This window comes from Lissotriton helveticus, chromosome 1_1 (assembly GCF_964261635.1).
Source record: "Lissotriton helveticus chromosome 1_1, aLisHel1.1, whole genome shotgun sequence".
Lineage (NCBI taxonomy): Eukaryota > Metazoa > Chordata > Amphibia > Caudata > Salamandridae > Lissotriton > Lissotriton helveticus.
In genome coordinates this window covers 115,052,644-115,065,081 of record NC_136057.1, presented here as the reverse complement: position 1 = coordinate 115,065,081, position 12,438 = coordinate 115,052,644, and the positions used below count along the sequence as shown (strand labels likewise).

At 47.4% G+C, this 12,438-nt stretch overlaps 2 protein-coding genes across 2 annotated transcripts in view; both read left to right on the top strand.

The window, feature by feature from the left end:
- The window catches only part of LOC144759390 (uncharacterized), a 577,744-nt gene that overhangs the window by 385,415 nt on the left and 179,891 nt on the right, over window positions 1–12,438 (top strand). The window lies entirely within an intron of this gene.
- LOC144763529 (uncharacterized) overlaps window positions 11,685–12,438 on the top strand; it is a 41,657-nt gene continuing 40,903 nt past the window's right edge. Inside the window, exon 1 of the mRNA XM_078649240.1 lies at window positions 11,685–12,022. Coding sequence (XP_078505366.1) covers window positions 11,756–12,022 — 267 coding nt within the window. The 5' untranslated portion in view covers window positions 11,685–11,755. The remainder of the gene's footprint in view (window positions 12,023–12,438) is intronic.

Genomic DNA, 12,438 nt, shown 5'->3' with positions numbered 1-12,438 from the left:
TGTGATTCTTCTCGCCCTACCAATTGACAGTGTCGGCAGTCTTGGAGTGTGGTCTCCACCATCTGGTCAAGGGAAGGGAACCAGAGACGCTCTTGCATCGCTTTCTTCGTGGCTACTACTCCTCGTTTTTTTTGGTGAGCCAGGTTGACGGTTCCTTGTCTCAGTTGGTGAGGGATGACAATCCTTCGATCTCTTAGTAGCAACCCATTGGCACTGATGGGGAGTTCATCCTTGACGTGTTTGGATGCAATAAGTTCTTGAGTGTTGATGGTGTCACTCATCTTTGGCTCTTCTAAGTGTCGCCATGAATCTGTGCAGACACGATGCATAATGTTTTGGAGCATGGCATCTTTAGCAGAAGCTTCAATTATGGCTTCTAATGGAACGGCAGGTGGGCAGGTTTGGTCAATGACGAAATGGAGGTATTCTTCAGCTACAGAACCCCGCACTCGTATTAGAGCTTGTAGATGCCGTGATAAAATATGCCGGGTTCTCCGCCTTCCCCGGTTTGTGAATGATGGTGTATGTATAATCTTGCAGACGGATTCCCCAGTGTTCGATCCGCGGAAGCATCTTTGCCCGGGGGTTCCCAAAGATGGTTGCCAGAGCTTGGTGATCAGTGATGAGTGTTAAGTGCTTGCCATATACGAAGAGGTGAAAATGCTCACACGTCCACACAACCGTCAGGCTCTCTTTTTCTCTTTTTCCGGTTGGGAATATGCTTTTTTCCGTGACGGTGAGGCTGCAACTGGCGTACGCAACGATGTGGTGTTGGTCATCTTCGTCATTGTATTGTGCCAGAATCGCACCTAGTCCAAATGGCCTGGCATCTACCACGATTTCTGTCTTCAGTTTGGAGTTGAAGTATGCTAGATAGTCGCCCGCTGTGGATGCACCAGCACTCAGTTGTGGCAGCTGAACAAGCCGCTGGGGCCAGAATGTGCTCAATCGATCATGCCAGAGGATCCGAAGTACAAATGTCCACATTGCCACTTTGTGCTTCTGGCCTCCCCACACCCCTCAGCTGTTGTGGGAACATCTTTTAACCTACTACTGCTTAACTGTAGATCTCTACCGAAACACTCAATAGAGATCTCATTGCTGCTGGCAGAGCTTGAACCAGAAGTTTTGTTCCTGACCGAGACGTGGCTCTCCGCAAGTGCAGAGCCCGATATAGTTAGAGCCTTTCTGCCGGGGTATCTAATGCAAAGGCTGGATAGAACGACAGGCTTGGCCGGTGGCATTACCATTATTTGTAAAAAATAACACAACCTGCCGTCTCCTTAGTAGCTCAATAGCAGATTGTGAGAATGCTCTATTTTCCAATGAATTCCCCCCCTCACTTACACTCTCAGGTCTTATCATATATAGGGCTCCCGGTTTTATGGTATTTATTTTTTTGCCATTTCCGTCTGTATTTATCCATATTTATTTTGTGGGCATTTTTTCTGTATTTATCCACTTTTATTTTTGCCACAAGCCAAAGACGAAGCTACAGCTAGTATTTTTCCACATTTATTATATTAATTGACAATGCACATATGCGCTTGGTTATGTGAGGGCACTGCTTGCAAGTATGAGGGAATCCATTTTGAGGAATTTCAATTGATTGCTTGATTCTGTAGGTAGTTGTCTCCCCTGCATTGTTTCACAAACCAGTCAAAACATCCATGCCAAGCTCTCAAATTAGGTTGGCTAGTTTCCAAGTGATCAGACGTCATAACTTGGATTGTACAGGTTCCTCGGTTGCACAGTGGGGCCATCTCTCCCACCCAGTGGGCGAAACCCATTCCCCCACCCTCCCTCCCCGTCCTGTGTGTCAGCCCGGGCAGGGCCATCTTCCTGGGTACAAACACAGTTTTTGGGCTGCCAGCCGCACCTGACGAGTACTTAACAGGTCTTTAAAAAAGGCCATTCACTAGTTAACGAGTCTTTGTTCGTTTTTTTCACCTCTTCTTATCAGACTGCGGGCAGTGTCTACAGGACTCCCTGTGCTCTGTGGCCTAATCACTGAAACGAAATGAGCTGCCTTTTGTGATACACACTTTAATTGGTGGGACGTCCTGCCGCCCACGGCACTAGCCGAGCGGGCGGCAGTTCAATAAAGTTAGTTTTACTTTTGGCTGCTGGCAGTTGCAACGCAGCTTAGCCCTGCTCGCACCGTGGGTTAGTAATCATTTTAAATGATCCTGTGACCGGACCTGACACATCACCCCACTGTGGGCCAGCAGAGTGCACAGACCGCCAAAGTGGCTCCTCCACACTCAGCAGCCCAGAACACACCGTCGTCCACTCTGCAGCTGAGCCGCCCTCAGAATCACTCCAGGCGTTGCCGCAGGTGATTCAGTCATTGAGGCCACGAGGCAGCCTTACCGAATCGCCACTTGCCTCGCAAAAGAGTAAGTGCCTGGTGGAGTGAGGTATTCACAGCTTTTCAAAGAAATAGCTTTTTCAGTGCCCTCGGGTCATGATGATTATACATCTTCAGCTGCCTGTGCGTGCCCTGTTTAACAGTTGAATACTGCAGTCTCACATTGCAGTCAGAGTCGGTCTGTGCTGACCTCACTGGAGTGTTCAGTGACAAGCGCATTAGTCTGCATCAACTCATTTTGGGTCCAGTCAGATGAGCAGCTGTAGTGCCAGTCCAACTTCTACTTTTAATAATACTTTCAGCGCAGAGCACTCAGCTGCGGCGTCACTAAGTTCGCAGAGCCTGTAGCTCTCTGACAGGCTGGTGTGAGATCTGGTGCGCTGCTGGGCGGCGCTCTGTGAAAGACGGCATTGAAGCATTGGGCTCATTTTCAGTATGGCATCACACGTGATGTACAATGTCTTGTGCACTTCAGCGCGGCAACATTTGCTAGTATTTTGCCGTTTTTAAATGTAAATACAGTCAAAGGAAATATAGTTTTCCGTCTGTATTTACATGTATAAATCCGTAAAAACGGAAAACCGGGAGCCCTAATCATATATCACCCCCCAGGTTCATCAGGCCAATTCTGCAACTCCTTGTTAGAAGCAACCATGGCTTTTGCAAATACTAAGGCAAATGTTACACTCCTAGGAGATCTTAATTTACACTTTGACGACCCTTCCATTGTGATCGCCAGTGAGCTTGTCCAAGACTTTGCCTCCTATCATCTCCAGCAGACGATTTTCCTACTCACCCATATTAAAGGGCATCTCCTCGACCCTATTTGCTCCAGCCTGGAAGATATAGAAGGTAAACCTCAGATCCCCCTCCCTTCGTCTGACCATTTCCTTGTTCTCTTTTCCTGGTCCCCCGTTTTCACAGGATCAGACATTCAGCTGACTCAAACTATTATCCGCCCCTGGTTCCATGCACTTGGACAGTCCCCACCTGCCCCGGACCCCAATCCTACTACAGCGTATAACAGCTTTAATTCATGGATCGATGGTACACTCAATCTAGTACTCCCGAAAAAACGTATACGGAAAAGAGCCGGATCCAACAAAGCAGCATGGTTTACCCCTGAACTACACGTTCCGAAACAGCATTGCATAAAGTCGGAGAGGCTTTGGAGGAAAGACTTCTTCCACACCAAGAAGCTAGGATACAGAGAAATGTTACGAACTTACAAAGGGGAGATTAAGAAAGCCCAAGCTCTGTGCTTTCAGGAAAAGATTGATCTGGCTGCTAACTCTCCAAGGGAAACTTTCCAGATTGCAAATAAACGACTCAAAGTCCCTGACCCACCGACGATTCCTGACCTCTCCGGTCGCCGGTGTAATGATTTTGCACTATTTTTCTCATCTAAAGTGCAAAATATTCTCAAGCTCCTCCCCATGAGAGATAGTGCTATCATCACTAACAGTATAGCCTTCAATCGAGTCGAGAATGCCTCCTTCTTGGAGACTATTACTCCTTTGACCCTGGATTCCTTCCTGCCTGTTTTTGCAAACAATTCCTCCCTAATCCAATTAGTCCATATAAGTAAAAGAAAATACAAGTCTATATCACCCAATTATTATCGTCATTCGCAGCAGTATACGTTACCTATGCACTACCCAAACAAACTTCCTGTGCAGATAGCAATGTCTCGCAACACCCCCTTGATATGTCGATAACTTTTAGTTATATCACCATTCCTGTAAAACAGAGGGGCACGTACCCCCATTTATAAGGAATACATCCCCAAATCCTTTGTAACAAAAATTCCGCATTCATCGTCATACGACTCATCTCACCTTAATTCAATATTCTTCAAGTCTCTAATACCACGATCCGTTCCATTTTTGAAACTATTAGTCCATTCCTTTTCCAAAAGATCTGGTTCCAAATCTTCATAAGTTGAGACTATTTGTGATCTAAGCCCTCTCGGGATCCTATTCAGTGTGAGATATTGCCTAAGGGTAGCAGCGTCCCACCATTTATTAAGTTCCGCTTTATTTAGGCGTTCTGGTTTGACAAATTTAGCTTTTAGGCCCTCATGTTTAGGGTTTTTAGTGATGCCAACTTCTGTACCTGTCGAATACCCAGCACTCAAATTACTGAATGGTTCCTGTGCTTCTTTATCTCTATTCATCTTAGCCCCAGTGGCTGCCCACACCTGTACAATACTAAAGCTAAACAAACACTCCTGGTAACCAGGTTTAGACTTGGGCGCACTACTGTATGTTCGGGCAGAATTAACAGTCGCTATACAGCATGCTTTCAATTATGATGGATTATGTTTCTCTGGAAAATCTTGAATATCGAATACTGGTGGGTGGGCAATCTAATATATATAATAATGCCAGTGTGGGCTATATACTTATAGCAGAAGAATATCCTCGCCCCGCCTTGAGTTGGTGTTGCTTTCACCAAATCCGCCCCAGCAAGTGTGTGATCAATTAATGATGTAAATTTGATTTAGTCATACCTCAATAAATCACACAGCCAGGAGGAAGAGGGTTAGGGGTTCAATGAATGGATGGAAAGTGGGATTTGAGGGAAAGGCTTGACAAAGACAAACATTACCCATGGACAACCCATTCATCTTGCCAGCCGAGCATCATAAATCTGTTATGGGAGGAAAAGGAAATGCATGTATGATGATGAGTACTCGACTAGTACAGATATATCAAATTGTCTATCTGTTATGCAGTAAATAGTGCAGTTAAGCTTACGCAAAAGATCCCTTCATAACAGGCAGATTGGGCTTGAGTCGCATACCACAAACTGATGTCTATCTCGGAAAGTCCCTATTCTCACAGGGATCGGCTCAGTCAAAGGGTTTGTCATTTTCTTGTTTGCTACTCCTACAACTTGGATTGATTGTTCCGGGAGGGGTAGGTTGGGAACTACTGCAGATCTAACAGTAGTACGGGTAGCACCAGTGTCAACCAAAAAGGTGGTAGGATGCCCGTCAATGTCAGCTTCTACAAACGGTCACCTCTGGTCTACCTCCAAGACTGCCCCAAAAGTGCAGTCTTCCTCCCCCCTCAGGCACCGTCATACCAACGAGTCAGGACTGTACTCGTCAAGCCCATCAAAGAGAGACATCTGCTGGTATGTGCGAGTCCCTTGCGGGATTCTCGGTGGCAGGGGAACCTGCGCTTGTGGAACCAATGTCCCCCCTTTCATCGATCTTGGATTAGTCACAGTATTAATCATTTCAGGCACCTGCACTGTCTCTCCCTCCTGCTGCAACTGATTTGCTGGGTTCAATGGACACTCGCATTTCCAATGCCCGATTTGGTGACAAAGATGACATGCAGTGGTCTTCTTCAGTGTCGCCACATCCATTCCCGTTTTGGGGTCTACTTGTTTTTCCTTTCCCTGATCCTGATCATTCTGTGCTCCTCCGTTATTACTTCCCTGTTTTCTCCCTAATGTTACTCCACTTGGCTGCATCTGGAGTCCCTTATCAGAAGCTTGCATCTGGACTAACATCAGCTTATCTTTAAGCTTCCTATGTTCGAGTCCACCTCATCACTGCAATACCTGGCATATCGCAGTATCTCATCCACTGGCTTGTTCTGCCAACAGATCAAATGCTGCTGAATCATAAGTCTAATCTCTTGTCTCAGACCCAAACCAAACTTTGAAATGAATTCTCCCATGTCTTTAGGGTCTAACGTATCTAACCCACTGTACTGTTTGAAGACTTGCAAAAGTCTTTCATAATACTCGTGTACCGTCTCCTTTGGTTCCTGAACCGTTCGATCTATCCTGACCCAATCAATGTCCTGTGGAGCTACCTTGGACTTCAGCCATGTGATCATCTGTTCAAACTTCTTCATGACATAAGGCGAAGGACCATTTGTAACAGAATCCCTAACTGGTTTATAAGTAGGCCAATCAATAGCAACTTTACAAGCTGCCCACAAATCGCTCGGAACTACAATGTCAAACAGCGTATTCATATCAAACCACAACACCTTTGAGATCTTAACAAAGCGATCAACCTGTTTGTACCATTCAACTGGTTTCTTCCTCAGCTTGGGGAAGTCATTTGTGAACACTGCTAAGTCACTTCTACTCCAAGGCACATACCATCTACTAGCTACCTCCCGCAAAGGGTATTTCTGTACTCCCAACACTCCCCCTCCCGGAGGTGGTGTCTCTCCTACGCTCTTTTTAGCACTCTTCTTTTTGGACCATCTTTCTTCCCACTTTTCGAGCATTTATCATGCGCGTATCCCTATAATCAGTTCCCGAATGTTCTTAATCCAATGACCCTCTTCTTTTCCAGTTTCTGCTCACTGTATTGCAACATGTTACCCCCTTATAACATCTTTAATTTGGACAAATCCACCTTGTACCTCTTCGTTAAGGCAGACATTTTTTCATGTACCCACCTTGCCTTTCGAGTCTCATCCTTTGCTACAAACAATAACTCATGTTATGTTATGTTAAAAATACTTATATAGCGCACTTACACCCAACGGTTTCATGGCGCTGTGAGCACAGGGTAAACAAACATTCAGCAGTGTAGGTAATTAAAAATGAAAGTGATTATCCATGGGCTTGGCGGATCAATAAAGTTTTCAGGAGGGATCTAAAGCAAGGGTAAGAAGGAGTAAGTCTCAGCTCCAAGGGTAGTGCATTCCAACGGGAAGGGGCAAGAAAAGAAAATCTAAGACCACCATGTCTTTTGCGGTTGAAAGTAGGAATTGTAGGTAGGGCCAAGTAAGAAGAGCGAATGTTGCGCGAAGGAAAATTGCGGGAAAAAAGAGAAGAAATGAAAACTGGGCCAAGGCCAGCCAGGGCTTTAAAGATGATGCAGCCAAGTTTAAATTTGCTGCGTTTACCCACTGGAAGCCAATGAAGGGCTTTAAGCAAGGGGCGAGCATGAAGGTGTCTGAGCTGATGAAGATTAGTCTCGCGGCCTGATTCTGTACCAGCTGTAGGTGATTTAGCTGGTACACAGGATGCCAAAATAAAGTGAGTTGGGATAATCAATCCTAGAGACTACAAGGGCCAACAGAGCCAGGGTCAGGGCCTCCGTGGTTAGAAATCGGGAGATCTTACGGATTTTCCGAAGATGGAAAAAGCGAGAGGATACCACGGCACTAATCTGGGGCTTCATGGAAAGGTCCTTGCTAATAATGACACCTAAGCTTTTTGCTGAGTTGACAGGGCGGGGAGGGGAGCCAAAGCCGGAAAGGCCAGAAATTAGAATTCCAAGGGTTGGAGGCACCTCCGACCAAGACCAGCTCGGTCTTGTCGGGGTTAAGCTTTAAGTGGTTGTCTTCCATCCAGTTACTAATGAGACCCAGGGTAGACTGAAAATTATAAATTGATTGATCGGAGGAGTCAATGTCAAAGACTAGCTGAATGTCATCAGCGTAGTTAAATGCAATGACATTGCTACTCCGTAAAGACCAGATGAGGGGAGTCAGATATAGGTTAAAAAGAAGGGGAGAGAGGGAGGAACCCAGGGGGGCACCACATGTCAACTTAACTTTATCCTCCGAGAAGTTGGAAAGGCGAACAGCCTGATGACGGTTGCTCAGGAAGGAGCGGATCCACCCAAGGGCCGGCCCCTGGATGCCGGCGTCTCCGACACGGCCCACCAAAATATCATGGTCGACCGTGTCGAAGGAAGCCGACAAATCCAGGAGCACCAAGGCCTGGCTGATCCCAAGGTCCGCTCCTCTCCTCAGCTCCTCCATTACTGAAAGGATGACTGACTCGGTCCAATGGGCCGGCCTAAAACCAGCCTGTTGCGGTTGAAGAACTGGGTGTGTTCAATAAACGAGCTCAAAAAGTTAGTGACATGGGCCTCCAGCACTTTACTAAGGTTGGGGAGCAGGGAAATATGGCGAAAGTTGAAATAAGGGTTTGGGAAATATCCAGATTGGACGTCCAGACCTGGTCTAGGACGTGGCCTTTAATATGCGTTGCCGACTGGATATGTTGAATACAATTCATGCCCGCTAGGAGATCCGTAAAGGCAGAGGAGCAAGTGCTCTCCCTAGCATCTGAGGGCCAGTAATTAAAATCACAGATGATCAGTACTTTTGAGTTACTGATCACCAGTTGGGAGAGCATATCACCGAACAGCGACGGGAAGCCAGGCATGTGTTGGGGGGGGGGACGATAAACAAGAACACAGATAAGAGGGGACAGGGAAGATTCAAGTCTTAGGATGAGTCAGTCGACAGATGGTATGCTAGCAACCTCTAGGGATGAGAACCTGATAGAGTGTCTAACAATGGCTGCGACCCCACCACCAGGCTTACCAGAAGATCTATTAGTCTGGAGGATATAGTAGCCCGGGGGTACCGATGCCAGAATGTCAGGGGTTGACACCTCATTGAGCCAGGTTTCCGTCACTAGGAGTATGTCAGGTTTCTCTGAATCCAATAGTTGGAAGATCTCTAACTGGTGTTTAACCAGCGAGCGGGTGTTTAAATAGCTGACTGTCAAGATAAAGCTGGTTACTTTTTTGGCTGGGGGGGTAGAGAATCACGAGGGCCAAACGGGGCAGGAGGGGACAGGGCAGCTGGTAAGGGAGATGTGAATTCCTGAAAATCGGACCTGGGGCTAAAAATACCCAGTGAGCCGGTTCATCTGGTTCATAATGCTCCACTCTCTCCAGAGGTAAGTTTCCTTCGATTATCTCATCTACCTCTGCTTTCAGTCTCACTACATCCAGCATCTTTGCCCTTATGTCCGCTTTCAGAGTCCCTTGACTAGATGCACCATTCAATTCTTCGCTTGAACTGCTCTGTTCTCTACACCTTTTCCCTTCGGCTGCATCCATAAGGACTGGTTTGTTCCCTTCACTTCCATGATCCCAACTTACTGTCATCCTGTCATTCGGATTCCTCACGGGTGGCTCCCACATTCTTAGGTCTGATCTCGAATCGGCAAGGGATCTCGGCCTCGCCGTCCTTATCTCCATCTGTCCCCTTGATGAGTCTTCAGTGACTGGTGTACTCAATTCCCTGGGTCTCGGCAATTGAGCTATCATGCTCAGTGTGCCATTCCCTTCAGAGCTAGTTCTCTCTCCTATTACTGACTGTGATGAATTTCCATTTCTCGCCTGATCTGGATCGTACACTGACACTATGGGACCAATGGTGGCATTTTGGAGTCCTAGAGTTAGGAGTCCTAACTTTAGGACTCCCAAATGCCTTCTGTGAATACTGAAAGTCTTAAAGTTAGGATTTTTCTCAGTTTAAGAGTCCTAAAGTAAGGACTCCTAACTTTAGGACTCCTAAATGACTTCTGTGTATACGAAATGAGTAAGCGCCTACTGTGAATACCAAAATGGTCGTAAGTTTAGGATTTTGTCTTAAGTTAGTTCTGTGAATCGGGCTTACTGTTCTTGGAAATGGGCCGCTACACCCGCTCTAGTAAAAGTACTGGGCTGGTCCGTTAACTCTGGTATTTCAGGGTGATATATTAGATGAACCTCTCGCATCGGAAACTGAGATACCAAGGTAGCACTCTTCTCATGCAACCTGCCCCTATACACAATTAACATAAAAGCACAAAAAGTATTTCTTTACCAGCATAAACGTCACTTTTACTGCTCACAAAACCTGGCTTTACATCTTTAAAATAATTGTGTATTGTATAAATTTTTATGTGTGAATTAATCTTCTATCGGGATTGCTGTTCCGGGACAAGAGGCCCTGACAGTTTGGACACATACACAAACATAGTTGGTAAAAACAAATTTTTTCTCAGCCCCTTCAAATTATGACTCATAGAGCTGGGCGGTCACACTTAGAAGAGAACCACACACATCTCACAGACAAACACACACACAGACAGACACACACACAGACACAGACAGACACACACACGCAGACACGCACACACACACACACACCGACAGACACACACGCACACAGACACACAGACACACACACACACAGACACACACACACACACCGACAGACACATACACGCACACAGAGACAGACACATACGCACACAGACACACACACACACGCACACACAGAGACACAGACACGCACACACAGACACTCACACACAGACACGCACACACAGAGACACAGACGCACACAGACACACACACAGACACACACACACAGATACACACACGCACACACAGACACACACACACAGACACACACACAGACACGCACACACAGACAGACACACACACACAGACAGACAGACACACACACAGACAGACAGACACACACACAGACACGCACACACAGTCACACACAGACACACATGCACACACAGACACACACACACACAGGTGTGCAGCTCTGGTCCCTGCTTTGGCTCAGAGAAGCCAGTCTCATGTACAGACCTCGATGCACAAGAAACAAAACAGAAACAAAAACTAACATTTTAAAGAGCTAAGGATGCGTGAGATTACACTGAATTAAATCCTCTCGAGTGACATTTCTCAAAAGTAGTCGAAGATGGACCCTGTTTGGTGTTTGCTTAAGAAACCAGGAAGTAGAAGTGTTCCGACTGTGAGTGTCTTAACACCCAAGTCTGTGTGTTTGCCGGTGCCAATGCTTGTTTCTCATACGAGACCCTGTCATGGACTCAAACACCCATATTGTGTCTTTGCAGGTGCCAATGCTTGTTTCCCATAACACCCACGTCTGTGTCTTTACAAGGCTTGTTTCCCATAACACCCACGTCTGTCTGTTTACAGGCGCCAATGCTTGTTTCCCATAATACCCATGTCTGTGTGTTTACAGGAGCCAATGCTTGTTTCCCATAACACCCATGTCTGTGTGTTTACAAGAGCCAATGTTTGTTTCCCATAACATCCATGTCTGTGTGTTTACAGGAGCCAATGTTTGTTTCCCATAACACCCATGTCTGTGTCTTTACAGGCGCCAATGCTTGTTACCCATAACACCCATGTCTGTGTGTTTACAGGCGCCAATGCTTGTTTCCCATATTACCCATGTCTGTGTGTTCACAGGCGCCAATGCTTGTTTCCCATAACACCCATGTCTGAGTGTTTACAGGCGCCAATGCTTGTTTCCCATAACACCGCTGTCTGTGTCTTTGCAGGCGCCAATGCTTGTTTCCCATGACACCCATGTCTGTGTCTTTACCGGAGCCAATGCTTGTTTCCCATAACATCCATGTCTGTGTCTTTACAGGAGCCAATGCTTGTTTCCCATAACACCCATGTCTGTGTCTTTACAGGTACCAATGCTTGTTTCCCATAACATCCATGTCTGTGTCTTTACTGGAGCCATTGCTTGTTTCCCTGCTGGAGGTGGCGGTTCTGTCAGCGGCCACCAGATGGCGATCCTCGCCTGCTGATGAAACCACTGAGCTTCACATAGGATGGAAGGGAGAAGAGTTTCCTCTTCCGGGTCAGCGGCGGCAGAGACAGCACCAGCAGCAAATGCTGACATCACTTCCTGTCTCTCCTTGTGTGTCCAGCCTGCTACAGAGGAGGAAGGAGCCCTGTCTGTCTGTGCAGCGACCTTCATCTACAGACCTCCCTTCAGACACCAGATCTGCCCCCCTCAGACCCCAGATCTGCCCCCTCCCCCTGACCCCCCAGGAGGAGGAGAGAGCCTGGACACGTCTGCACAGGTCTCTGCTCAGGTAGGAGATTGTCGGCACCTTCTGCTGTGTTTGTAGAAATAGACTGAATAATCCTGGAGGGAATCTGCAGGAGCCGGGCTGAGCTGGGCTCTTCTATCCGGGGCCACAGGGGCTGAGCTGGGCTCTTCTATCCGGGGCCCCTGGGTGTGAGCTGGGCTCTTCTATCCGGGGCCACAGGGGCTGAGCTCAGCTCTTCTATCCGGGGGCTCCTGGGGCTGAGCTGTGCTCTTCTATCCGGGGGCCCTGGGGCTGAGCTGGGCTCTTCTATCCGGGGCCCCTGGGGCTGAGCTGGGCTCTTCTATCCGGGGACCCCGGGGCTGAGCTGGGCTCTTCTATCCAGGGGCCTCTGGGGCGCTGAGCTGGGCTCTTCTATCCGGGGGCCCCTGGGGCTGAGCTGGGCTCTTCTATCCAGGGGC